Genomic DNA, 26,282 nt, shown 5'->3' on the forward strand with positions numbered 1-26,282 from the left:
TCACACCACAGTGGCAGATCTAGAGAGCAGTTGGACAGCCAAATGCAGGGAAACTTGTCTTGCCCGGGCTACAGGCGGCCACACCAGCAAGGAGCAGTCCTGCTCACCCCGAAAGCATGCTTCACCATCGGGGTGGCTTGCCCTTCACCGGGCTGGTTTGGGACTCCTGCAGGAGTCTGACCTCGTGTCAGAGCAGGGCGTGAGCTTCGGGGCTGTGACTAGCTAATGTCCTCGCAAAGATTTTAAAAAGAAGGAAAGTATCCGCCTGGCTTGCAGAGGTGCAAAGCATCCTTGCTCCTGCCTAGGCAGGGGACAGAGGGGGCTGCTCCCAGCTGTCCTGCCGGAGCCGTCCCGGGGCAGGACCCAGTACCAGCCCTCCGGCACCTGGGCACTGCCGTGCCATCCCCTCCTGTTCGGCATAACTCCCTGCTCCGGGCTCACCACAGCTCCTGCCCTGGGCAGCCATGCATTTCAGCCATTATTAATTAAAATGTAATCTATCCCTTCTCTTCATCTCCCCAAGACGCCAAGAACTGCTAAAATATTCTCAGGGATAATGGGGAGGGGAATTAAATAGTTACTGTGAAATTGGAGCTGTGCCTTTTGGAGATTTATCGCCACTCCTAGAACCTGCAATTCCCTGTTGAGTGCTACGTCTCCAGCCCCACGCTCGGTGGAAATACCGTGCCTGCCTGGGAGACGGGGCACGCCATGGGAGAGCTGCAGGCGGCTGCGGCGCGTTCAGCCTGCATGAGATACGGTGCGCCAGGTGCTGGGGGGTCTGTGCTGTGAGCCCTCGGACGGACTGAGCTCCTCGTCTCTGACCTGCGTGGTTATTTGGAGCACTCGGTGTCAGTTTTGGGATGCAGCCCCGGGGGCCCTGATGGGACAGGCGCTCTGAGTGTGAAACTGCGTGTTAGGATGAGAAGAGCAATATTGCTTGTGGAGAGAGGAGCAAGCGTGGTGCTGGGGCAGAGCAGGATTTTGCCTGCAGCTCTGAGCGCTGTGCCCAGGAGGGTGACTGTGGGGGGAGCAGCCCCAGCCCCTGCCCGTGGGAGGGGGCTGCTGGATGCACAGCCTTCCTTCTCCCACATCGCCCAGTTCTTTGGTTCCTCCTGCAAATCGCTGCTGCGGGGCTGGGGGGGCCGTGTGCGAGGTGGGCAGCAGCTGGCCCAGCGCAGTGGGGCTGAGCATCCTGCAGACCCTTCCTGGAAGGGATGAAGTGGGAGGAACTGCTTGGTGCTGTCTGTTAGTCATGGCAAAAAATCCCCCAAACCCAGTTGCATCCTGGCTGGGGGCAGCCTGGGCCTGGCACGGGGAGGCAGGCTGCCGCCCGCCCTCGGGTGTCCCGCTCGCACCCAGTCTGGGGGTCTGTGGAGCCCAGGGCTCTTCTGGAAGGGGCTGCAGACAGGCAGACGTGCTAGCACCAGGCGTCCCGGCTGCAATTGCAGTTCAAGGAGATCTTGTTGCCATGACAAGCTGTGCAAGTATTATGTGGGAAAAAAAAGACCCCAGCAGCGCTTGTTGGAGATGGGAGAAAAGCAGCCGGCGCGGAGGGCACACACACAGCACCAAGCCATGCGCTGATGTGGCTGCAGGCACTTGTGTTCTGCCGCACACATTAAACTCCTTACATGCGTTATCCTCCGGTGTTACACCCTCAAGACCTCCTGCCTTGCTCCAGCCCCCTCCTGAGCTCCGTGCCCCCTGAGCTCCCGTGCACAGGGGTGCAAAGCCGCACTCCCAGCCCCTCGCCCTCCGCCAGTCCCCGCGCAGCCATCCTGGAAAGGGAAGGTGCTAGTGAAGCTCTCGAGAGACACCGGTCCCGTGCCGCAGCGCTTGCCAGGCAGGGGAGGCTTGTGCCCGCCAAGCCCTCTGCTTTTTCATTTATTTAGTGGCAGGGGCTGGTGAGCGCCGATTAAACTTTAAAGGGTGGTTCTGCGCTGGGAAGCGAACGCTGTTGAAATCCCCGGTGCCTCTGCGCAGGCAAGGTGAGAGCATCGGTAGCGGGGGGTGCAGCCCAGCGCCAGGCACCCACCCCACAGCACAGGTCAGCGTGGGGCTGGGGATGCTGCTTAGCCTGCGGCAGGGTGCTCATCCTCCTCCTTTGCCCAGTGAGCGGTGAAGGGACCTGACAGGCGATGACTCTCGCATCAGTGGTGCTCTGGGTGTGACTGTCACTGCAGCCCTGCGAGTGAGGATGCCATGCACGGGCTCATCCCCGTGGTGCTCCTGGCCACTGCCGGGCTGGGTGCTGGGGGCTGTTGGGACAGGACACCGTGTTCCCTGGCTCGCCAGCTCCCGGCAGCCTGGGGAACAGCTGTCAGGCTGGGGAAGCTCGGGAGCACTACAGGAGGCTTTCTGTTGTGCTGCTCTGCACAGAGGTCTTCAAATTTCCCTGCAGATACAAGAACTAGAAGAGCAACTTTTTCCTCTTTTTTTCTTGAGAATCTGGAAAAATCACGATTGTAGCAGCCGGTGCTTTCAGCAAACCAGGGACATCCTGGGGCCTCTCGCCCAGCACACCCCGTGGCCCTGCTGGCAGTGGGCTGGTGGTGGCAGGGGGGTTCCCCGGGGGGTTGCAGGTTTCTGCAGGGCAGGAGGTCAAACCTGCCACAGGGTCTTTGGGTGTCCCCGACACGTTACGGCCCTGCCGGGGCTGCTGGTGCTGGGGAGCAGCCATCCCGCAGGCGGGCACGGGCAGCTGCCGCAGCTGGGGCAGCACGGGGGGACAATCGCCGGCTTCCTCAGCACTCGCGTCTGGGGAATAATTTCCATGAACGCAGCCAGAAACGAGCTCTGCTGCACAGGCAGGGCCCTCGCTATTCACTGCACCGTCTTTTTGCCCTTTTTCCTTCTAACCTTTCTTTCTCTGCTTCCATCTTTATCTTCCCCTTCTCCTTTGTCTCCTCCAACTGTGTTCTTAACCTCCCTTCTCTCTCTTTTCACAGTGATAGCAGTGTGTCCCCCCCACAGACCCACTCCCGCCCCAGCACCAGGTCCTGCCATGCCCCTGCTGTTAGCGCGAGGCTTTGGCACCCGTTTGGGCACCTTCCCACGTCGCTGCCCGGCCACAGTGGCTGCCACCACTCAAGTCTGTGTGATAGAGACAAGTTTGCTGCCTCCTCCCAGCTCCAGCTTGACGTGAGCTCTGGGAACCCCCCCCAGCACTGGGGAACACCCCCAGCACTGGCTGCTTTGCTTCCCAGTACAGTGCTGGGAGCCTGGGGAGCAGAGCAAGAGGAGAGGCCGGTCCTGCCCGCTGCACCCCTCTGCATGGGCAGCACTGCCCGCACGGTGCAAAGCAGGGTGCTGCTGGCTCCCTGGGCTGTGCCTGCACCCCCGGCCCCCATCCTTCCCACCTGCGGTCCTGCCAAGGCACGGCCTGAGCCTTCGAACATCCCGAGGTTCAAATCCACAGTGAGCCCCAGGGTCGGGGGCTGGAGCGGGGCCAGAACGTGTGTTTGAGCTCATAAGGAGCCTGTCGCAGTGGTTTCGCCTGGCTGCCAGCCCTCTGGGAGAGGCAGTGGGTGGGTGGTGGCACACGGTGGACGGGAAGCAGCGAGGGTGCTGTTGAGTGGGAGTACGGGGCTGGCACCTCTGCCCGCATCCTTGACCTACCTCTGCAAAGGACGTGCACAGAGCTTAGCCAGGAAGGACCAAGCTGCCCTTATCCTCTGTGATATCCAGCCACGCTCATGCAGGTCCTCTCCACGATACACGGCTAAAGAGGACTCCCTCCCCCATGAGATGCCGGTGCTGTCCCAGCGTCCCCGTCCCAGCCCCGTCCTGCTGCCGGCAGCCACGTGCCCTCGCCCATGGTGGCATCTGCCACTCCGGCCCCGCTGGCTGCCGTCCTCACGACACCCACGTCTTGTTTGTGTCCTGTGTCATGCTGAGGGAGGTGACATGGTGCAGGAGTGACGGTGGTGGGGGGCAAGGGGACAGCGTGAGGCAGGTGGAAGCAATAATTGGTCATGATCTAATTAGGGGAGCCTAGGGCTGGATTAGGAGCTGTGACACAGCGGAGGGTTTTTAGCTGTAAGTCGCAGATGGCTCTGCCTGCGAACTGGGAGAGGAGAGGCTGGTGTGGACCTGACGGGCGTTCATAATCCTGCCTGCATGACACTCGTGCTGGCTGACAGGACAGTTTTCTGATGGCTTGGAAATACCTCGGTGCCTGGTCGGCGTGAGGCGGCTGGTCCCTGTCGCTCCCAGCCCACGCTCCCTGCGCTGCATGCGGGGGGACAGCAGGGAATGCAATGCAAACGTTGGGAGAAGCAGCCAGAGCTGCTCCAGGCTCACCCTGTCCCACAGCAGATCTGTGGCACCTGCACTCATCCCGTTCCTTTATCGGGAGCGCCTGGCCTGCCCCAGCCCAAAAACCTAAATTTTAAGTAAGGAATCAGGCGACACGCCTGGGTTTTGCTGAGGGGAAAAATCAGAAGAGAAAATATTTTGACCAAAGGCAAATATATAATTTTCTCCTTGATTGAAATGACTGTTGTCTGCAGAAGCTCGGTGGAAAGCAGCGGCTGGCTGCCTGAGCGCCGGGGTGGCCGTGCAGGTGTCACAGCAGGTGCCAGACTTCTCACCGGAGCTGAGCCCCCCCACTGCTGGCCCCGTCCCCTATTTCAGGGGTAATTTGGCTGCGCTTTCAGCTGGGCCACCAGCGCTGGCATAGCAGGGTGCCCCTTACCCGTCTGTCTGCTGCCGACGGCCCCCAGCACCTTTCCCCACCGTCACCCTCCTGGCAGGGAGCCGGAGCGGGGAGCAGCCGGAGCAGGGTCGTTCCCCGCGCCGGGGCCAGAGGCAGCCCCGCAGGCTGGCCGGCTGCGGCAGTCCCCGTGCCTGCCTGCGGCACCAACACCATTTGGCTCCAAGCCCGTCTTTCCCTTCCTCCCCAAGGCGTTTTTACGGCCACGGCCGAGCTCTTTGGCCGCTGCAGGATGGCAGGCAGGAGCCCTCAGCCCTGCTGCTGATGAGAAACCCATATCCCGCGGCCACTGGAGCTCCCACCCTTCCTCCCGGGCCGCCCTGGGGACACAGCATGGCTCCTGCCTGGAGGGGAAATCCTCCCCCTCGCCTCCCACAGGGCTTGGAGCCGGCCAGGCTGCCCCGCATCCTCTCTGAGGCAAGAGGATTTGGGGTGCAGGCTCCTGGCGTGCCATCTCTTCCTCCCTGCATCCCAGCAGGAGTTTCTTTTGCGTCCCTCGCTCTCCGCCCCCAGCCTGGCACATCATGTCCCATCACCAGTGCTTCGCTCCAGCACATCATGTCCCATCGCCAGCGCTTCGCTCCAGCACATCATGTCCCATTGCCAGTGCTTCACCCCAGCACATCATGTCCCATCGCCAGCGCTTCGCCCCAGCCTCTCCCTCAGCCTCCAGCGCTTCCAGCAAAATTCCTTTCTGGCCAGTCATTGCCGCCCCTCGGCCTCCACATCTCCGGGCCGATGCGCTGGCGGGGCCGGGCTTCCTCTTCCTGAGCCGCCCTGGCCCCCGTCGCGCTCCCGGCCCCCTCCTCGCCCTCGCCCAGTGCCATGGCATCGGCCCTTCCCTGGGGACACGAGGGCGCGGGGTCTGCCAGCCAAGCCCCCCTCGGGGTTTGGGTGCCCGGCGGGGGTCCCCAGCTCTGCTCACCCTCCCTGGGCGAGCCGCATCCTGCGCACCCCCCGTGCCATGCTGGTCCCACCGCCCCCAGTGGGTTTTGGCGAGGGTGATTTACAGCCCCCCCTTAGTGCAGGGAGCGCAGAGGATGGCTGCCCTGAATCGCTCCCTGCAAGGCAGCGGGGAGGAGCGGGAGGCAGCGGCTGCTGGAAGGGGGCTCACCCCCGCGGAGGTGTGAGGACCCTCACCACACCACTGTGGCCCCCCCTCACCCCCCAGCATACACCCCAGCTCAGGTCTCACCCAGGCGTACCTGGAGCCAGCCCCGTGCTGGCATCCACAGCACCCAGTGGGGACATGTCCCCACACGTGGCCAGCACTGGCTTGCTCACACCTCGCTGCACATGCCAGCCCCCAGCCCTGGCAGCACCCCACCCACCCACCTCAGCTTCCCACGGTGGCACTGCCTCTAGTTACTAATTAAAGGGTGAACGCTTGGCTTTTCCACAATCCCCTTCACCTGTGGCTCTCCAAGCATTGTGCAAATATTAATTTTTGGTAATTAATTACATCGGGCTTCCCCATCCCCCTGTGGAGATGCTGTCTCATAAACATGCTGACAGCAAACACGGTGTCAGGGCAGGCTCTCCGAGCTGGGTGGGAGCTTCCAGTTACCTGTTGCTAATGATGCAAAACCCACCTGCAGCAGTTTTTGCCTAATTGACCTTCCTGGAGGGCTAATGGGGCAGGGAGAGGGAGATGGGTGGGAAACTAGCAGGACTTGGTCTGATCCTAGTAAGGGATGGTGGATGGATCTTTATAAATGCCTCTGAGTGTCCTGTTCCTTGTAGCTTGTGCTCCTGGGAACTTGGTTCTGGGTTGCTGCTGGGGTATGTGGTACATGGGTCTGCCTGGGTGGGGGTCCCGAGCAGCTGGGGGAGCTTGTGTTGTGTCAGCCCTGAGCCCACGCTGAGGGGCTGTGCCCAGTTATCTGTGTCGGTGTTGGGCTGCCATCCCTCTAAGGTGCATGGGGATCATCTCCCATCAGCCTGCCCCTCCTGAAGGGCTCAAAGCGTTTCAGAGGCAGGGTTCAGTGTTCCCCTGTGCTGCTGGGACACCGTGCGGGAAGAGGACAGGAAGGCAAACAAGGTTCTTGACCCTCCTGAAGTGGAAGGTGGGTGCTCTGGGAAGGGAGGAGGGGGATTGCCTGGGGATGCCCAGCAGGAACTTGCAGATTGCTCACTGCAGTGTGGCTCGGGGGATCTCTTGGGCAAGGTCCCTCTGCCCTCCCAGGGGACAAAGCTGCTCTGCACAGCCTTGGGTGTTGTTTGGGGGCACCCTCTCCCCCCCCACCACGTCACGAGCTCCCTTGCTTGCATATGGCTGCTGCTGTCTGTCCCTAGGACCGCACAGGGCACCGATCCCTGACCGGATCGTGCCTCCTTAATCCGGATCAGTGGGGATCGGCTCTGTGCCCACACAGCCCCGCGCAGCAGCTCGCTGCCCGGCCGTGGCCACGGCGGCTCTGCAGGTCAAGCGCCAGCCGGGACATGGGACAGCGCCGGGGGAACCCGGCCCTGGGCAGCCTTTTGTGCTGCGTTGTGGAGCACAAATGCATCGTGGCTGAGTGAAGCCAGCTTCGGTTCCCACTCTGCCAGCAAAAGTGGGAGCAAACTGGGGTGAGATTAAGGCATTCCTTGGGCAGCTCCCAGCCCCTCACCCCGACCACTGTATCTCAGCCTGTGAGGCCACTAATGCTACTTATATTATTACTGGATTATTTTGGTGTAATGAGCTTTGCCCTGCTCAGCTGTCCCTCTGCTCAGAGGTGTGTTGTGATGTGTAATACTTCCTGCGCGAGGCCATGAGGCGGGCAGCTGCCTGCTCGAAAACAAGCAGAGCCCCACCAAAACAATGCATTAATGTTCCCGGAGCAGAATTCCAGCATGGGCCGGAGGTTAATCACAAATGAGGGAGCTTTCGGCTTAGGGCTGAACAAAGCCGGCAGGCGGGAGGGCGACGGTGCCCTAAGCCGGGTCCTGACCCATTTCCATGGGCACAAGTAGGAGTGACCGTATCGGTTTCATCGCTGGCAGTGGTGTAACGCAGCTATAAGCATCTCTGCCACCCTCATCCCCTTTCCCTCTGCCTTCCCTCCCATCAGACCCGCCAGTGCAGGGCTTGGTGATGTGTTGCTATGGTCACCAAGAAGTTTCCTCTAGAGACCAGAAGCCCGGAATAGGTGATGCCTGCATTTTCTGACATCAATTTTTTTTTTTTCCTTCCTCCTTTTTTATTATTAATGTTTGTTTAAGTGCTGATTAATTCCCAGCCTTTCACCCCACCTCCCTCCTGCTTTTCTCTCCAAGCTTTGTGGATTGCTGTGGCTCTGTCCCAGGGCTTGGCTTCTGCTTCGTTCTCGGGTGCGAGCACAGGGTGTGTGGGAGGAAGTTTCAGTGCTGTAACTCTTGCTCTGCTGGAGACCCTTACAGAAGAGATCACCCATTTATTCCAGCCTCGGGAGATCCTGTTGGGGTCAGCCCTGGGTCCTCCCAGGCTGCTGCAGAGTTCATGGGCAGCTGCTGCGGCAGGAGGTCCTGGACTCCCCTTCCCAGGGCTTGTGCCTCCCTGCAGAAGCATGGGTGGGGGTACCCTGCTGCCTTCACAGGTGTCCTTCGTTGTGTCTGGGATCTCATAAAGTGATTTAGATCTAGACTAGTTAGTGTCTCTGCTGGTCTGGGCTCCAGGCCTGACTCCCGTTTCGTAGCTTCTCTGTTGTACCCTTTAGCACCTCACGTTCCTCTGGTGGCCTCTGGGAGCTCTTGGCCAGCAGGAGCACGGTCAGGAGGGATGTCCCAGCAACTCTCGGAAGCTCGTGTCAAGGCTGGAGCCTGAGCTTTGCTGGGGGGCACTCATAGGGAAGCACCTTGGCTTTCCTTGCAGCCCGCAGGTGGGACTTGGCAAGGCAGCTGGTCCCCAGCAGCTCTGTAGCCCCAGGAGATGAGCAGCGGTCAGGGAGGGTCAGCCCATTCTCCCAGTGGTGAGCAGGGCTGCACGTCCGCAGAGCGTGTCCCTGGGCACTTGGCGTATGGGATGGGATTTTACTGTGAGACAGTCTCAATGTCATTTTGACTTCTCTTTCTTTGCCTTTGAAGCCAATAATGGGCTGTTTCTGTTCCCTGTCACCTGATCTGCCCAGCGGTGATCGGGGAGCCTCTCTGATGAGTGATCTCCTCTGTCCTGTGCCCCTTCCTCCCTGCTCTGGAGGGAGCTCACATGCCAGGTTTCAATCAGCTGCTTCTCTTGTTCCTGGGAATGCAGTTCAGCACTCGGTCAGAAAGTCTCCGGTCCATTGAAGTCCTGCCCTTCACTGCTCGAGTTGCCCAAACTGCAGGTCCCTCTCTGAAACCTTACAGCAAACGAGTCCTTTGCTGCTTGGCCCCTGCCTGCAGAGGTTAGTGTGGTGTCAGCCAGCCCGGAGCTCCTGCGAGCAGCTTGTGCCCTTGCTGGTGGGGCAGGGGAAGCAGGAGCTGCTCTTTAAAATGTGTTCTGTGTGTTTGGGCATTGTGCTGAGGCAGCACGAAGACCCTCTGCTCCAGACAGTTCCTCCCCTGGAGCGTGGGACGAGGCTGCAGATCATTGTGGTGGGGTGCAGAGCTGCTGGAGGCGGATGAGGAGTGGTGGTGGGTCCCAGGACCGCCTGCAGCAGCAGCAGGTCGGCTCTCGCCCATAGCTCCGGGGGAGCCGTGTTGCCCTCCCCTGCGGCCCCCGGCTCAGCGCGGAGCCTGCACGTGCCGCTCCGGAAGGAGCAGCGGGGCCGGGATGCTGCTCCTGGCCGAGGAGGTGAGAGTCCTCCCAGGGCCAAACGCTCAATTGCTGTGATGTTTGAAAGCTCCTTGAAAAATGATTTCTTCATCCAGTTCCTAACCAAACAAGTGGAAGCTCCAAAAAAACAACAGTTCCTTCCCATGCTGCTGCCAAATCAGTGCTCACTGGCATGCTCCTGAGCAGGGCAGCAGCAAGCCAGGCCTGCCCGAGGGCTGAGCGGAGCAGAGCCGGGGGGTAGATGGTCCTTGTGTTGTCCTTCTGCACCTGCTTAGGAGATAGGAGAGCATCCGGGGAGCTCTGCGTGGTTTGGGGCCATGGTGTGGTGACTTGATTGTCCAGGGAGCAGTGCCCATTGCACTGCACAGCACTGAGGGCTGCAGACCTGTGAGCCAGCCATGCGTAGTGGCTCTTTTGTGGGGGACAGGGAAATCCCGAATCCAGACAGGTGTGTGCACCCAGCCCGGAGTTCCTGGGTGCTGACGTGGTCTCGGCTGTCCTTCGCCCTTAGCGATGGCCTGATGTCTGGCTGCTGTGTCGCAGTCGCTGGAGTGCTCTTCTGCAGCTGCCCAGCTGAGGTCAGTGCCACGACGCCTGGCTGTGTCCCAAGTGCTAACAGACCCTTCCCCTCTCTTGCTTTTCCCCTCCCTCCTTTCTGCCAGCAGTTCCCTATCAGCAGAACCCCTACACCCCTGGGAGCAGCTCCACCGTCATCCAGTGCTACCGCTGCGGGGACACCTGCAAGGGAGAGGTGGTGCGTGTCCAGAGCAATCACTTCCACATCCGCTGCTTCACCTGCCAAGGTAGGACGGTGCCCGAAGAGCTGGTGGCCAGGTTGCCCCATGGCCCTGAGTGCAGTCTGGAAAGGAGAAGGCTGGGTACAGACCTAGCTGGCCCATGGAGGTGTGGTCACACGCTGGGGGCGGCAGCTTCCCACAGGGGTGGATGTGGCGTGGTGCAGGCGGGGAGGTGGTGGCGTTGGGGTGACACAGTGCAGGCCGTGCCCCTGCGTGATGCCAGAGCTGGCGGGCTCTGAACAGGGGTGGCCGAGACCTGGGTATCGCCACTACCTTTGAGCTGCCCGAATGCCAACAGCCCACGCTGTGCCGGTCCCAAACATACCCACGACCCATCTGTGATCTGCGGGGGCCACCGCGTCCTTCAGCCGCCTGCCTGCCCCCAGATCGAGAGGAGGAGGAGGTGTCACCAGCCTGGCTGAGAGGCAGCAAGGTGGGGGAGATGCCCAGAGCGGCTCCTGACGGGTCTGGGGTGGGTGACAGATCACTGCCACCCACATGTGGGATGTGACCAAGGTGCCAGGGGATGCTGCTGGGGCTCGGCAGCCCCCAGGGCCTGGCAGAAAGAGAGGAGAGAGGTTGCTCGCATCCTCCCTGAGCACAAGAGGAGAGCTGGGGAGCTGTAAAAGCTGACAGCCCAGAGCTGATGCTGAAGGGCCCCTTGGTGTGTTTATTGAAGCAGCTGCTCACAACCAGGCCAGTGGCTGCTTCTGTAGGTTGTAAAGCATCCCATGCTGTGGTTCCCCCCTCCACCCTGTCACCTTGCAGGACAGGTGATGGGCATCGTGCAAAGGCCCCAGGACCTGGTCCCTGTGACACTCCTGAGGTGCCTTCCAGGGTCCGGAGCGCTCTCTGTGGATGGAGGAGGTGTAGGAGGGAAATGACACTGAGGGCCAGGGCTTGCCAGGTCTCCTTGCGTTACTCTGATGGGCTGTGCACCACCCACGGTTCCCACAGCCGGGAAGGAAGCAAGGTTGGGCTGGACACCTATGGAAAAACAAGCAGTTAGAGCTCCAGCCCCAGTGTGTCCCAGGACTTGTTCCCATGAGGGCACAGCTTCATGTCCAGGCAAGGGAGTGGAGATGGCTCATCATGGAGAAGGCCATGCCCCAGGGTGTGGAGAATACCTCTCCCCAGCTGTCCCTAGGGCATGCCCAATTCTTTGCCAGTCCTGTTCTCAGCTTCCTGACACCATGAGAGTGTCAGATGGAGGGGCTAAGCCCCATTCAGGCGCCGTGCATCCAGGTGGGGATGCCATGGGCTGGCCCATGGTTTGTGCATGGTGAGTGGGGTCTGCAGGAGTTCCCTTCCTGGCGCTGGGGTTTCTCTGGGAGCTCCCAGCCCCGGCCGTCAGGGCAGCCCCATCCTGTACCCCGCCACAGCCCCATCCTGCACCCCGCCACAGCCCAACACTGACACCTTGTGGTGCTGGGAGAGGACCCCAGCGTGCCTGGTGGGACAGGAAAGCCTCCGAGATACCTGCAGAAAGCTGTGTCTTCAGGGATGGCCTGGGGCCGCTGCTGGAGAGGCAGCAGAGGTGGGCTGGGAGATCCCGGCCGAGCCCTGGGGCTGGACCTGCCCCTGCCCCTTTGACGGGTGCGTGTCCTCCTCCCGCAGTGTGCGGCTGCGACCTGGCCCAGTCGGGCTTCTTCTTTAAGAACCAGGAGTACATCTGCACCCACGACTACCAGCAGCTCTACGGGACCCGCTGTGACAGCTGTGGGGACTTCATCACCGGAGAGGTCATCTCTGCCCTGGGGAGGACCTACCACCCCAAGTGCTTTGTCTGCAGCACCTGCAGGTGAGCTGAAGCCGTCACCAAGGGTGTGTGACCCCCTGCAGCAGCCCTGCGCAGCCCTTGGCGGTGCACCAGGGAGAGGGCTGTTCGTCAACCCGCAGCCCCTTGTTCCCCGCTCAGCGCCGCAGCAGTCACCTCGTCTGCGTTTTCTTAGTGGAAACCCTTGTGAGGCAATGAGATGGCTCCGGCCCTTCCCTTTGCGGCATGGAGACCTGCCTTAATGCCTGCCTCGGTCCTCCTGCCCCAGCACGCATGCTCACTCGCTGCCTCCCCTTGTAGCCCTTGCCTGGAGCCCCTTTGCCCCCTGGTGCCACGGGTCCCGCTGGCCCCTGAGGATGGAGCTCACAGCAGCCCCAGGCACTGCATGGAGGGGAGCGAGCAGCTCACACCTGCCCACCTCTCTTTGGCCACAGGAAGCCATTCCCCATCGGAGACAAGGTCACGTTCAGCGGGAAGGACTGCGTCTGCCAAAACTGTTCCCACTCTCTCATCAGCACCAAGCCCATCAAGATCCACGGGCCCAGCCGTAAGTTGACTGCCCTCGTGTTACGTGGTGGCTGCAAGGAGAGGGACCACGTGCCCCTGGATGGCGCTTGAGGGGGTGACAGGCCGGGCTTTGGGCCAGCGTGCAGTGCTGCACGGAGCCACGGGCGTTCGCAGAGGTTTCAGAGGAGGAACAGGGTAGTCCCGCGGCTCCACCCAGGACTGCAGGTCACCGCTGGTTTCGGAAACTCCCTTGGCCTGTTTGTGACCTGGGTGGGTGCCACCACCATGGCGGGTGCTGTCTGGGGCACCAGGGAGGTTTTGGAGCTGGGTTTGCTCTGAGGCAGTGCCGAGGTGTTGCTTTGTGTCCAGCTGCACCAAGGTCTCTGTCTGAGTGCCAGCCACGGGACAGCTCTCCTGGCTTTCCCGACGCTGGCATTACTTGCTGCTTCTACAAGCGCTGAAAAGGCTTCTTACACTCACCCCCTTGCACTGATGGACCTAAGGTACAACTCGGCAAGAGCAACGGACAGGCTCTTTTTTGGGTGGATTTGGCCTTGGTTTTGACCCCAGGTTGTTCCTTGGGATATCCTCTCTTCATGCCATTCCCCTCTCATGGGGCTTTGCCCCCCACGTCTCTCCTTGCTGCTGGCTCTCTGCCCCAGGCCACTGCAGAGCATCCCATGGTTGCTGTGTCGGGGCTGGCAGAGCACCCCTGCGGCATGGAGCTTCAGCCCGTGTCGGGAGCGAGGGGACTGCAGCATTAACATCCCTGCTTTGCTGTCTCCCATATGCCCTGTGTTTGCTGCTGCCAGGTCCCAGGGGAGCTGTCTCAGCACAGTGTGTGGGCAGGTGGCAGAAGGCAGGGAGAGACAGGAGCTGTGTCACACTGTGGTGCCCAAACGCTGCCACGTCAGCGGGCTGAGCCATGGGAGGGTCGGGGGGGCACTTGCTGCTGCAGCTCAGCAAGCCTTGGAGCACCAGTGTCTGGAGCCGAGCCCTGCAGCCAGGGCTGGACCCAGGGCTGTGGTGTCACCCATGGTCCTTGTCAACCAGTCACTGTGGTGACACTGGTGGTGGCTGTTTGGATTGAGTTGTGAGTTGGTGGTGATGGGTCCCTGGGAGCCCCCCCAAGCTGCCTCCCCTCAGCCCTCACCGTGGCCTTGGTGCAGGTAGGGGATGTGGCGGGGTTTGAATGAGCCCCAGCCAGAGGACGAGGCTCCCCCATCAGCACCCTGAGCTGCCCCGGGGTGGGCTGTGGCCAGCCCTCAGCACCCCGCTGTCCCCCGGGGCAGGGCAGGGGAAGGGCGGCCGCATGCTCTGCCTCTTGCCTGCCTTCCTCTCCCTTCCCCTCCCTGTCCCACCCACGCTCCTCCCCAGGCCGCAGTGCGGGGTTACCCAAGGGCACCGTGCTTTGGCCACGGGCAGCTGCAGGCAGCAGCCAGATGAAGCCTGCTGCCTGCGTGTGCCCCTGGTGTCCTGGTGGCTCTGGCAGTGCCACCAGACGGGGTGGCAGGGGAGCTGTGCCTGCTGGAGCCCGCGATGGAGCGCTCTGCAGGGAGGACATCCCTAGAAGAAGGATGCTGACCCTCTCCCAGCATCTCCAGTCCTGCGAGCAACTCGAAAACCAGCAGCACCCGTGTGAAAGAGGGAAGGGATGCAGGCTCAGCAGCCTGCTTGTTGACAGGGGTCGAAAATCTGCCCGCCCAGCTGTGTCCAGCGGACAGGGACCTGGTGCAGAGCTGCCTGGGGGTGGGCTGTGTGGCACAGTGTGCCTGCTCGGGCTGCCTGCGCAGTGCCGCAGCAGGGAGGGGGTTAAGGAGAAACCCCACCCGGGCAAACCTGCTGCCCAGGGGGAGAAGAGGACAAGGAGGAGTCAAGGTCAGGGGTCCGAGGCCCATGTGCTTCCTGCTCCCAGCCTTGGCAGGAGCCAGGGGAAGCGGGGAAGGAAGGGAGTCTCGTAAATACTGCACGGGGCCGGACGCGGCTGCCGGAGAGCACAGCCCTTCCTCTGCTTCCCACCGCTCCCACCCGAGGGGAGCCCCCGGGGACCGGCCAGGGCACCCCAGCCCCGGCAGCCCACGCACTCGCCCCAGCCAGAGCTCACCACCCTGCAGGGAGACCCGGCTCCGTGCTGCGGCGGGTGCTCGGCCGGGGTGGCTGGGTGCCAGCGGTGCCTCGGAGGTCCCAGCTCCAGGAGAAGGCTTTGCTCCTGGCTCCTTTGCTGGGAACAAGCAAAGGCATATTCCCGTAAAGAAATGATTCCACGTAAAGAAATGATCCCCAAGGGGCTGCTTCTGGGGCGGTGTCAGGAGCAGGGTGTTTATACCGGCACCAAGCCCTATTTCTAGGGGGTTCTCTGGGTGCAAGGGGTGTGCTGGGTTAAATGGCCGGGGTGCCTCGGTGTAGGCCAGCAGATGTGGGTGTCCCTGCCGGGGAGCTGCAGTGGTCCCAGGCGCTACCTTCTCCTTCTGTGCCCCCAGACTGCGCCGGCTGCAAGGAGGAGATCAAGCAAGGCCAGTCCCTTCTGGCCCTGGAGAAGCAGTGGCACGTCAGCTGCTTCAAGTGCCAAACGTGTGGGATCATCCTCACTGGCGAGTACATCAGCAAGTGAGTGCCACCGTGCTGCCTGCCATTGCGGGCTGGGCCCCCCGGGGCTGGGGCTGCGGCGAGGGGGTCCCCAGGCCGGCTCACCCCTTTCTCCTCCCTCTCCCAAAGGGATGGTGTCCCATACTGCGAGTCTGACTACCATGCGCAGTTCGGCATCAAGTGTGAGACCTGCAACGGGTACATCAGCGGCAGGGTCCTGGAGGTGAGTCCTGGGGCCACGGCCACCCCGTCTTGGTCTGTAAGAGGGACCATGTGCGTCCCGCCTCGAGGTGCATGCCTTGGGGAGGCGTGTGAGTTTCATCATCCTGCGCCCCTGTCATGCTACCCTCGCTCTCTTGGGGCCATGGTTGTCCCTTCGGTGGGTGGGTGGACACAGTCTGACCACCTTCTCTGGAGGGTGGGAGTGGGGGAAGGAGCACCACCATGCTGCAGACCTTTGGGGAGGGGTGGCTGGGGTACTGGAGCTCCAGAAGCAGCCAGGGCGCACAGTGGCCTGTGTGTGCTGGGATGTGTCCAGAGCCCAAGATGTGGGGACACTAGCCTTAACCAGCTGCTACCGTGCCTGGCTCTGGAGGGTCCCCACCACACTCACCCCAGCCCTCCTTCTGCGCGCATCCCTGCGCAGGCAGCCTGCCTGTTGCCTTGGAAACACATCCAGCACGGCTGCCCGCTGCGGAGCCTGGGCGAGGGGCTGCAGCACCCTGCCCGCAGGCAGCCGTCCCCACTGCACACCCCTTTGCAGGGCAGCCCCTGCCCTGGGCCGAATCTGTAGGGAGCTTTGCTCAGGGCCAGGGTACTGGCTAGCAGGAGCTGCTCCAGCAGAGCCACCAAGGGATGCAGGGATCCCACAGCAAGGCATGGGTGCAGGTGGCTGTGGAGCATGTTTTGGGCGATGATGGAGCTGCACAGCCAGTGGAGGGAGTGGGGGTTGCTGTTGGGGAGGGATGGAGAGGTCCATAAGGGCTGGTCCTTCCCATCAGCCAGGCGGTCAGGTCCTGCCTGCAGTCCCTGCTCCTGGAGGTGAGGTGTCCTCTCATGCTTTCTGTTTCTACTGTAATGTTTGCAGGGGGGGAGGAAAAAAAAAAAACCCACAGAAAATCCAGTCTGAGGGTAAACTAAAGCCTCAGAAGGCAGAGAGAAAGATGTCAGAATGAAGCCTGTTTTGATCTTTAGACCCCCTGGTGATACCAGGGAGCCAGGCTGCAGTGGCGTAGAGGCAGCGATGCTGAAAGCGTGCTCAGTCACTCCTGAGACCTTCCCTTCTGTGCAGCTGAGCGGCAGGGAAATGCTCCCGGGGCGTCATTGGCACCCGCATCTCTGCCATCCCCAGACAGCAGCAATAGGAAGCTGCATCCCAAAATCAGAGGTACCGTGGCTCCCCAGTGAACCAGGCTGTGGGTGCTGCAGGCTGGAGTGGCAGTGGCTGTGTAGGTCTCCAGCCTGCTGAGAGCTGTTCCAGGACCCCTCCAGCTTGTTTCACTCCCAGCCTATGACGAAGGGGTCACCCGCTCTGGTCCTGCCGGCTGGGCTGGCCTGAGAGCACCCAGCCTGGCCAGGGGACCTCTCCTGAAGCTGCAGCGAGGTGCCAGGACCCCTCCAGCGTCTTCCCCCTCTCCAGGGAGCTGTCTCTGCCTGGGAGGGTTTTCTGCTGACTCCGGGCTTCGGCAGCAGTCCCAGCGCTGGCCGCTCTGCGTGAGCTCAGCACTGCAGCGGGGGCCGAGGGCCCGCTGCCCATCGTGGGGCCACTTGGTCAGCAAACATCTGAACGGGGCAGGGCGAAGCCAGAGGCTCCGCTGACAACGAACCCCTGCCGCTGCTGCCCTGGGCAGTCCGGCCCCCGATAACCGCTGCCAGGACAGAGCATCCTTGGCCACCCCAGCAGGGCCAGCAGGCTGGGTGTTACATGGTATGTGGGGTGGGTGAGAGGAGTCCGAGGGGGCCTGGGAACCCTGCCCCGGGCTTGGAGACCGTGCCGCCAGCCTGGCTGGCACCGTCGGGCACGGCTGCCTCTGAGCCACTTGTTGCATTGCCCTTGGGATTTTCCTCGCTTGGTGCAGCCGCAGCAGGGTCAGCACGAGCATGGGATGATCCTGCTGCTGCGTGTCTGAGGGGACGGACGGAGCAGCTCTGTAGGGCGTGACGGGTGTGGGGGCAGCGACACCCCCATGCAAGCTGGAGATGGCCCTGGGGTGGTGACGAGGGGACAGCCCTCCCTGCTGTCCCTCACCTCCGCCTCTCCTGGCAGTAGCTCTAGTTCTCTCCTCCTCCCCCTGTGCCCTCCATCCCCAGCTCTGCTCCCAGCATCGGTCCTCCCTGTCTGGAGGGGTCAGCCAGCTCTGCCTGCCCATGCCAGGCTGGGGGAAGAAGCTGGCTGAATCCCACGAGATGCTCCAGGCAGCAGCCATCTCACGTCGGCACCTTGCCTGCCGTGCCCACGCCCGGGCACGGGACCCCTCCTTGTGCAGTGGGACTCTGTGGGCTGGAAGTAACGTGCCTTGGTGGCAGGGTGTCTGTGGGCAGAGCCAAGGTGCCACCTGCTTGCAGGCACCGTCACGGAGCCGAGAGGAGCGTAGGGTTTGGGTGCCGGAGGCGAGCACCACGGAACCTGCGGCACCCCGGGCACCCCTCGCCTCTCCGCAGCCAGGGCTCAGCCCCCGCTCCCCACCCTCCCCAGCTACGTGCCTGCTCGCAGTATTGAATCATCTGTAAAGCCACAGACTTTAATTGTCTTCTCTGGCAGAGCGTGAAATGGAAAGGGCGCCTTTAAATAATTTTAGGCCTTACGGAGCCTTCTCGTGCCATCCCAGCAGCCTCCGGGCTTTCCCAGCCCCTCTGAGCCCTGCAGCCAGGCTTGGATGATTAATGAGTCTTTAAGGGAGCCCCAGTGATAACGAGCAGGTCTCTTCCCTTGCAGCCTCTGCCAGCCTTTTACGAGCTGTAATATTAAGCAATCTAAAAGGAACAAGGTTTGTGCATGGTTTGGAGAGTTGTTCCTAGAGGGGGAGTGGTGGGTGTTGAGATGTCGGGTGGTTTTTAGAGAAGGTCTGTGTTGACATGAAAATTGGGACTGGGCTGGCATACTGCTGGGGGAGCAGCCAGCCCCCCTCCGCATCCACACCCTGATCTGCAAAGCATCCCCTTTTGGCATGGTCTGACCTGGGAGAGCAGCCGTATAGGAATATATATATGGGGGTTCTTTTTCCTTATATCAGCACACCAGGCCTTTGGGGGTACTAAGAGGGTCCGAGAGCACCAAACCCATCCCAGATTCACAGAGGGATGGGGGAAGGCGGCACATCAGTCCCCAGGGCCCCATGTCCCCTGCATTAGCTCTCTCCAGCCAGCTGGAAATACAAGTTATGGGAACTGCAGGCACGCTGGCCTGAAGTGTGGGGGAGCTGGGCTTTAGCTGGGGTATTCTTCATCTCTTTTTCCCTGTGTTTATGGCCGTCTCCTCCAACTGCTGCAGCTCAGGGTGCGTGCCGTGGGTGCACGGCGCTGGCTGGTGGGTGCCCGCTGCAGAGGGGTGCTGGCAGGTGCTGCGCGGGCAGCTGCCCAGGCAGGGCTTTGTGCTCAGGGGCTGGGGCAGAGCAGGAGGAACCGGCCGTCCTTAGGGAGCCTCTGCCTTGGTGGGGCGGTGGGTCACCTCCCTGGAGCAATGGGCGTGAGACACGGTGAGCCCGTTGGCACAATGTCAGTGACAGCGGGGGCTCCAGACAAGGCTTTTAGGGGTGAAAATGGTTTAGGATGTGCATAGCCTGGAACCAGCCGGTGTGTTTGCTCAGGCTGGCGAAGCCCGTGCCATGGGGTGCTGTGGCTGGGCCGGGGCTCAGGGCGGCTGCTTGCTGGGGCTGCTGTGGGGAGGACTTCTCCCATCCCACCGGAGAGCCTGGGGGACTGGGACTGGAGCCTTCCTTGCTGCTCCTCTGTGTTCAGGGTGGGTCTGTCTCTGCAGCCCTCCCTCCGGTGACTTTCCTGCTGTGTTAAAAAGCTTTTGGGTATGAACTGGGGATGTTTGGGCGGTGGACTCACTTGGGCCAGCCCAGGAGTGCATTGTGCTGCTGCCAGCTGGCACAGGAAGGTGCCTGGGGTGCAGGGCTGTCCCCTCCCTGGACTGGGGTGCGCTGCAATGAAAGGAAGAAGGGTCCAAACTCTCCGCTCATCTCCCCTGCCTGCCCTAAAACCTTCCACTCATTTTTGTCATAAACCAGAGGGGAAAAGCCACTGGCTGCCATCTGCCAAGGACATCGAATTCCAAGTTGATTTTTATGGGCAATCAACTGGCAGATTCTCAGTTATCCTCACAGCAAACTTTCCTGTTGATCCTCCCTGTTTCAAACCAGCTCCAGCCCCCTCTATCACAACCCCTTTCTTTGTCAGCGAGAGCCTCGTCTTCCCTCTGCTGCCTTAAATTATCCATGCTCTTCTCTTGGATTATTATGGGAGTAAAATGTCCTTTGGGGTCGAGCTGTACCAGTGCAGCCCAGATCCCTCCTGCCCTGAGCCAGCTCCTGCCTTCCAGCTCCCAGCCCAGAAAGCGAGCCTATAATTGACATGTTAGCAGACACTTTGAGTGGAAACGAGCTACCAGTTAAAGCCATGGGAGCAGCTCAGCTCCTGCTCAGCTGGGGAATAGCGTGTCACTAGCGCTGAAGTTTGGGCATGGCTTCACAGAAGAAGAGTTTCTTTAGGGAGAGGGGCTGGCAGTGGTAGCCAGGGAGGGTCTGCTTTGCGAGGTTTATCTTTGTAGCCCTTCTTCTCCCTTTACTGCATCCCTGCTGTGACATCCTGGGCCAAATTTGCTGTTTTTCTTCAAAGCTGTAGAGGGAAGGAGCTGGTACAAAGCTTGGCTGAGTGTTCCTGTGGAGGATCTCAGTTATTTCCAGAGTGCAAGGACAATTTATTAGGGGTGGCGTTTGTAGGGGTACTTTCCTTGGGGGGTTGGGACCTCCTGGCTCTGCTTCCCTGTGTGTTGGGCAGTTCGAGGTGAGCAGAAGGTTCCCAGTCTGACTCGTAGTCCAGCAGATCAGAAGCAGTAGTGATGAAGTGGTCTCTGGTTCTCTCCGTGTGTTGGGGCGGTCTCCGAGGCCGCCCTGGGCGGTTGTGCCCCACTCACCTTGTCATTGTCCGCAGCAGCGAGCGATGCCAGGGCCAGGCGCCCTCAGGGACGCGAGCAGGTCGCCATGTCCTGCCTTGCTCAGGGGCCCCCGCTCTCTGCTCGCCCTCGCAGGCAGGAGGGAAGCACTACCACCCCACCTGTGCCAGATGTGTCCGCTGCCACCAGATGTTCACGGAAGGAGAGGAGATGTACCTCACAGGTAGGGATCCCGCTGCACCCAGGAAGGACTCCCCTGCCCAGCGTGGGCCAGCGTGGCCGTGCGGGGCTGTGCTGGCTGCGGGGGTGTTCAGGGGTCTGGTCCCTGTGGCGGTCGATGCCGAAAGGGTCTCTGCGCAGCAGTGCCAGAGACTCCTCCGCTGCTCCCCAGCCCCTGCGCTCTTCCTGGGCCACGTGGCAATAGTTTCTCTCCATGAAACCTTCCCTGCTGCTGAGCTGGAGGAGACTTTGCTCCTCTTCGGCAGCTTTTTGCTCCCTGCAAGTCCCCTGCACAGCTGGGGAGCGCTGCCGGGCACGCCTGGATGTGTCCTGGCCTGTGCCCAGCGAACAGAGGCTGGGGTGGGCACAGGGTGCCTGGCTGCCTGCGTCCCCAGCCCCAGGGGAGGGTGGTCCAGGACCCCTTCCCCGCCACCCCCAACTCCACCCGGCCAGGTTACGCTGCGGCAGCACCGGAGGGGTAAGGCTTTTGCTCAGCCCAGCCGGATGGTTTGAGTTTGGTTTTGGCAGGAGCCCATCCCCACCTGGAGCTGCCCTAGGGGCTACTTCCAGCGCAGAGGGAGGGTTCGTTTTCTCTCCATAACCTGTGCTTGCCTGTCACCCTGAGTCACTAATGATCCCATGGGTGGCAAAGGGGGAATTGTGCATTGAGAGAGCTGGGGTGGGGGTCCCAGCGAGGCCCCGTCGTGGGCAGCAGGATGGGTGTGCTCAGCCATCCCGGGGCACACCGGAGCAAAGCTCGGTGCCTTTGCTGGTTGCGAGGGGCTGTGGATGCCCTGAGCTCAGTGTTACCCTGGGTTTAACCAGCAGGAGCTGCCTGGCTGAGCACTGCTTGGGCTGTGCCAAAAACACACCTGGGTTTGCTGTCACAGTTCAGTAGTGTTGGCCGCTACGTATCGGTGCTTGGGAACTGTTTCATTTCTTAGTGCGGACACGCAGTCCCCCCTGCCCTGCCTTCTCAAGGGCTCTGTGCCTGTGGCTGTGATCTAGTGGAGAAGGCGCCCAGGAAAGCTGGTGGGACCCAGCAGGTGACGCCCCTCTGCATCCTGGGGGCTCACCACCTCCCTCCTGCTCCGCTCCCCAGGGAGAGACTCCGGTTCCTGCCTCCTGCCCCTGCAGGCCCCCCCCGGGAGCTGCCCCCCGGCACGCAGGGGTTGTGCTCCTCTAACACCGGTTGCTCAATGCAGCTGCTGGTCGGGAGGGCACTGACATGTTCCCCCAGGGCACTGTGGGCGGCAGGTCAGTGCTGGAGGTGGCAGGGACAGGACAGGACTCCCCCATGGCAGGGGGAGCTGGATGATCCCTAGCAGTGGGGCTGAGCTGTGCGTGGAGCTGAAATGCTTTCCCTTGGCTGCGTTGCAGGCTCCGAAGTGTGGCACCCGATCTGCAAGCAGGCGGCCAGAGCAGAGAAGAAGCTAAAGGTAGGCAGCAGGGTGAGGGGCATCTCCGAGAGGTGGCACGTCCCGGTGACGCTGCCCCGCGTCCCTGCTGGAGGTGAGCTGTTGGGGCAGTGTCCCAGCCCGGGCTGGCTGCCCGAGGCTGGCACCAGCTCTGTCCCCGCTGCCCAGAGCATGGCGAGTGGCTGTGGCTGTTAGTGGGGACGTGCTGCCTGGCTGGCACCAGCCCGTGCCACAGCCGGGGAGGGGCACAGCGGTCCCCTCACCAAACCCCCGCACCCCTCGAGCTATTGCTCCCTCTCTGTGCCCAGCTGGCCACGGGGACAGCTGCCTGCTGGGTCTTGCCAGGCCACTCGCCTGACTCCGGATCTGGCCCTGAGAGAGGCCAGGGCGCAGAGCGGGATGGCCGGGCAGGCTGCCACGGCCATGGGCACCGGCAGCAAGTGGAAGAAAGGGGAGAGGAACTGGACCTTGAGTGAATTTCAGCCCCAAAACCAACGATTTGCTGGCTGCACCTGCATTGTGCCTGCTCAGGGCTCCCTCCCTGCCGTGCTCTCACCTGTCCTCCGCTCCTCTGCCTCCACAGCACAGAAGGACATCAGAAACCTCCATCTCACCCCCCGGTTCCAGCATCGGCTCCCCGAACCGCGTCATCTGCGTAAGTACAGCTCTGCCCCTCGTCCGCGCAGGGCAGGATGGATGCTCTGGCCCAAGGGAAGAGAGCGGCAGTTCCCGGTGCTGCTCTGCAGTGTGAGGCATCCCCCGGGGACAAGCCCAGCGTCTGGGGACAGCACGGACAAGCTGTGGCCCCTTGCCCCACCAGCATGCCGTGATGCCAGTGCCGTTGGCACAGACCAGGAGCACTTGGAGGGGCACAGTCCCACCCTCCCAGCTCCTCTGCCCTGTCCCGCTGCTGCCTCTTGGGTGTCTCCTCTTACCTCTTCCTGCTGCTGGGGTGACGGTGGGCTCTGTCTGCTCTGTGCTGGCTCCACACTGTGCACTCCAGCCTCTTCCTCCTCTCCTCCTCTTCCTTTCTGTCTCTCTGTCTCTCCCTCTCCCTAGGCTAAAGTGGATAATGAGATCCTTAATTACAAAGACCTGGCAGCTCTTCCCAAGATTAAAGCCATCTATGAAGTGCAGCGTCCTGACCTCATTTCCTACGAGCCCTATCACAGATACATGTCGGACGAGACGCTGGAGAGATATAGCTATGGGGAGGTACTGAGTGTCGATACACCCCATGCCAGGCTGCCCAGGGAGCCGGGCCCCTGTTCAGGGCAGTGGGGAAAACTGCATGTGGGTACACTGACTCCAGTGGGAATACTGCAGGGAGGCAGGAGCGGGGTAAGGCCTCTCCTGGGGGCTCCCCATCACTGGGAAGAGGGCCTGGGCTGGAAGGGAAACCTTGGTGCTGCTACTGTAGAGTAAGAAAGAAACCAGGGACCTTATCAGGTGATGGCAGCGCCCTGCCCACACTGTGCTGCAGACCCGACGTGACGGGACAGCGCTGGGCAGGAGGAGATGTCACCCTCAGGGGTGACGTGGCAGGGAGCTCGCCCATCGCAGCCCGCAGCAGGAGGGGAGGAGGGCACGCAGCACATGTGCATCCCTCCAGGGTGGAGGGGCAGATGGCCAGCAGGCTCAGCCCAAAGCCTGGCCCCTGGCAAGCAATCCTGCTGGCCACCCAGCCCCAGCACAGCATCTCTGGAGCACGGCAGGGCCGCTGCTGTTGGGTGCTGGCCCTGCAGCAGGGGGAAGGGGCCTTGGTCGGTGTGTTTTTGCCAAGTGTCTGATGAGGTGATGCCCAAGCAGCACACGGCATGGGACTGCTTTACCCTGCTCTCCCAGGCAGGCTGGGGCTGCTGGATGATTTCAGTAAATCCGTGGAAGAAGAGGGTCTGAGTAGCTCACACAGAGATGGGGGGACCTGAGGTGGTCCTGGAAGAGGACTTTGTAACCGCCAGCAGCAGCATCTCTGGCATCTCCAGTCCCCAGGCTTGTCACAAGTCTGGTTTCCCCCAGCCCCCTGGTGATGGTGCAGGCAGCACGGCCACGGCCCGCTGTGGAGCACCGTGGGGCCAGCGGCCGCCTTCCCGCTTGTAGCTGCTCCACCGAGCTCTCTGAGAAGGGTGCAGGCTGCCGGGTCAGGAGGTGCCATCCTCACGCCAGCTCCTCTCCTGGCCAGGGGCTCCCTGCCACAGTTGGGCTCCGGCTGTGCCACCAGCCGCCCCCGCTGCCTGGCAGCTGTGATGGGGCTGTGACACAGGGGAAATGAGCTGCTGTGGGACCCCAGTCTGTCACTGCTCCCCTTAACTGCGTGCTGTCTCTCTCTCTGTCCCCTCTTTGCCTCCTGCCGCCTCCAGTCCCTGGGGACCCTCTCCCCGTACTCGCAGGTAATGCCCCAGGCGGGCACCGGGGTTCTGTCACCTGCTGCTGCCACAGGGCGTCCCTCTGCCCAGGGAACGCTGGGGCTCTGCTGAACGTCCCCCTGCCGGGTGCTGCCCCGAGGTGGGGGGAGATGGGGGGACCCTGTCCAGGAGGGTCCTGTCCTTCGGGCCCCAGGGAGAGCAGCGTGCAAGCCCTGCCCAGCAGAGCAGACCCAGAGTGCAGCTTCTGCCCCGTGGAGGAGGACACCAGTAATTGGGAACAAGCACAGGGGAAGGGGACGATCTCCAGGCAAGGGGGTGAAAGCCTCTGGCCAGACACTGTCACCTGGTCCCAAACCCTGGGCTTTGCCGCCTGTACTTTGGCAGCAGGGAGGCAGAGCAGCCTGGGGCCCCCCTCCAGCCGCAGGGGACACACACGCTGCCCAGCGTGTCCCACCACAGAGCATGCACCCTCCCGGGCTGCCACAAGCATGGGCACCCCCGTCTGTGGGACACCTACCCGCAGGGCTGCCGAGGCACTGGCCTGCCTCGTCCCTAGTCCCGCCCGCTCTAACCCCGCTTCTCTCTACCTCTTTCCCCGGCCCCAGGACATCTACGAGAGCTTTGACATGCGGCAGAGGCGAGCCTCCAGCCCTGGCTACATCGACTCCCCCACCTACAGCCGCCAGGGCATGTCCCCCACCATGCCGAGGTCCCCCCACCATTTCTACCGCTCAGGTGAGGATTTCTGCTGCAACCCCAGGATGGGCTAAGCTCAGAGCCCCAAGTGGAGCGGGGGGTCACCAAACTGTCCCCTGCTTCTCCCAGGGGACCTTGGTGGTCCCTCCTCTGGCAAGCAGGCAGGAGGACTGGGGAGGTCCATGGGGACTAACAGCAACAGGAGCTGTGGGGCAGTGCCCAGCTCTGCTGTGGGCATCCTCTGGTTCCCCTGACTTGCCTTGAGAGCAGCGAGAGAGGCCGAGGAGGCTTTGTCCTGGCTCAGACCTGAGCTGGGGCTCATGGAGGATAGGGTGGGGAGGTAGGTAAGCCCTAGGCCCAATGAAGACCCCTCAGCTGGCTTGGTAGCTCTGGGAGGGGTGTGCACAAGAGTGCTTGTGCCCAGCCAGTGCTGTAAGGGGGGTCCTTACACACACACACGTGTGCACGCCCTGGAGCGTGTCTGGGGGGAAAGCAGAGTGTGTCTGTGCCGTGTCTCCTGTCCTTTGAAGCTGGGGAGGAACGACTGGGAAAAACTGAGGTCAGTAAGCCTGGAGGTCCCGCATTCCCCCAGCTGCACCGCCAAGGGCCCGTCGCTGTTTGCCTCTGCAGCACGCTCAGCTTTCCCCTCGGCAGCGGTGGGGCAGCCCGCTGCCCTGTCATAGCACCCGCCCGTGGGGTTTCCTCTGCATCCCACCTTCCTCTGGAGATGTGGGAAATCTCCCCCTGCTCCATCATGCCCCGTCCTGGACCGCAGCCTGATGCACGTCCCCATCACCCCCCGACATGGGTCGCCCCCCGCTCTTCTAACACCGCTGCATTTAACACCCATTTTCTTCTGCCTCTTGTTCTCTCTCTCGGTCACTTATGGCTGCTTCTGCTCGGCACCGCGTAGGCACCGAGAGCGGGCGCAGCTCCCCCTACTATAGCCAGTTAGATGTGAGGTCCTCCACTCCAACCTCATACCAAGCGCCCAAGCATTTCCACATCCCAGGTAGGCTCTGGAGCACCCTGGTCCCCGGGGAAGCGCCGTGTCTGTGGCATGCCCGCATGTGCCGTCCCCCCTGTGTCGCATGCGTAGCTCCGCTGCCTGCCTAGAGCCAGCTGGCAGCAGGATCTACCCCTGGTAGAGGCCATCCATAAACAGGACCTGCAGCTTGAGCCCTCCTCCCTCCCCATCACCACCCAGACGTCCCAGAGCCGCCCAGAGTCTGCTTGGTCCTCGCAATGTCCCTCTTCTCCCTCTTCCCTGACCTTCTTCCATCCCCCACACGAAGACGAGTCCCCTGCAGAGAGCCTGCCCCCTCCCCTGCCTCCCCCCAGGCCCACGAGCCGAAGCGTGTCTGCC

General features: G+C 62.0%; 1 protein-coding gene across 9 annotated transcripts in view; it reads left to right on the plus strand.

The window, feature by feature from the left end:
- Nucleotides 1–26,282, plus strand: part of ABLIM3 (actin binding LIM protein family member 3) — a 54,918-nt gene that overhangs the window by 21,996 nt on the left and 6,640 nt on the right. For 3 of the 9 annotated variants that reach the window (XM_068408547.1, XM_068408539.1, XM_068408541.1), the window contains exons 2-13: nucleotides 10,097–10,237; nucleotides 11,849–12,032; nucleotides 12,443–12,555; nucleotides 14,996–15,122; nucleotides 15,231–15,324; nucleotides 20,353–20,440; nucleotides 21,817–21,875; nucleotides 22,438–22,509; nucleotides 22,914–23,069; nucleotides 24,215–24,244; nucleotides 24,826–24,955; nucleotides 25,830–25,928. In XM_068408547.1, the coding sequence (XP_068264648.1) occupies nucleotides 10,097–10,237; nucleotides 11,849–12,032; nucleotides 12,443–12,555; nucleotides 14,996–15,122; nucleotides 15,231–15,324; nucleotides 20,353–20,440; nucleotides 21,817–21,875; nucleotides 22,438–22,509; nucleotides 22,914–23,069; nucleotides 24,215–24,244; nucleotides 24,826–24,955; nucleotides 25,830–25,928 (1,293 nt within the window). The remainder of the gene's footprint in view (nucleotides 1–10,096; nucleotides 10,238–11,848; nucleotides 12,033–12,442; nucleotides 12,556–14,995; nucleotides 15,123–15,230; nucleotides 15,325–20,352; nucleotides 20,441–21,816; nucleotides 21,876–22,437; nucleotides 22,510–22,913; nucleotides 23,070–24,214; nucleotides 24,245–24,825; nucleotides 24,956–25,829; nucleotides 25,929–26,282) is intronic. The other 6 variants (XM_068408543.1, XM_068408544.1, XM_068408540.1 and 3 more) reach the window with 5 other exon arrangements.

Source organism: Nyctibius grandis, chromosome 10 (genome assembly GCF_013368605.1).
Source record: "Nyctibius grandis isolate bNycGra1 chromosome 10, bNycGra1.pri, whole genome shotgun sequence".
Lineage (NCBI taxonomy): Eukaryota > Metazoa > Chordata > Aves > Nyctibiiformes > Nyctibiidae > Nyctibius > Nyctibius grandis.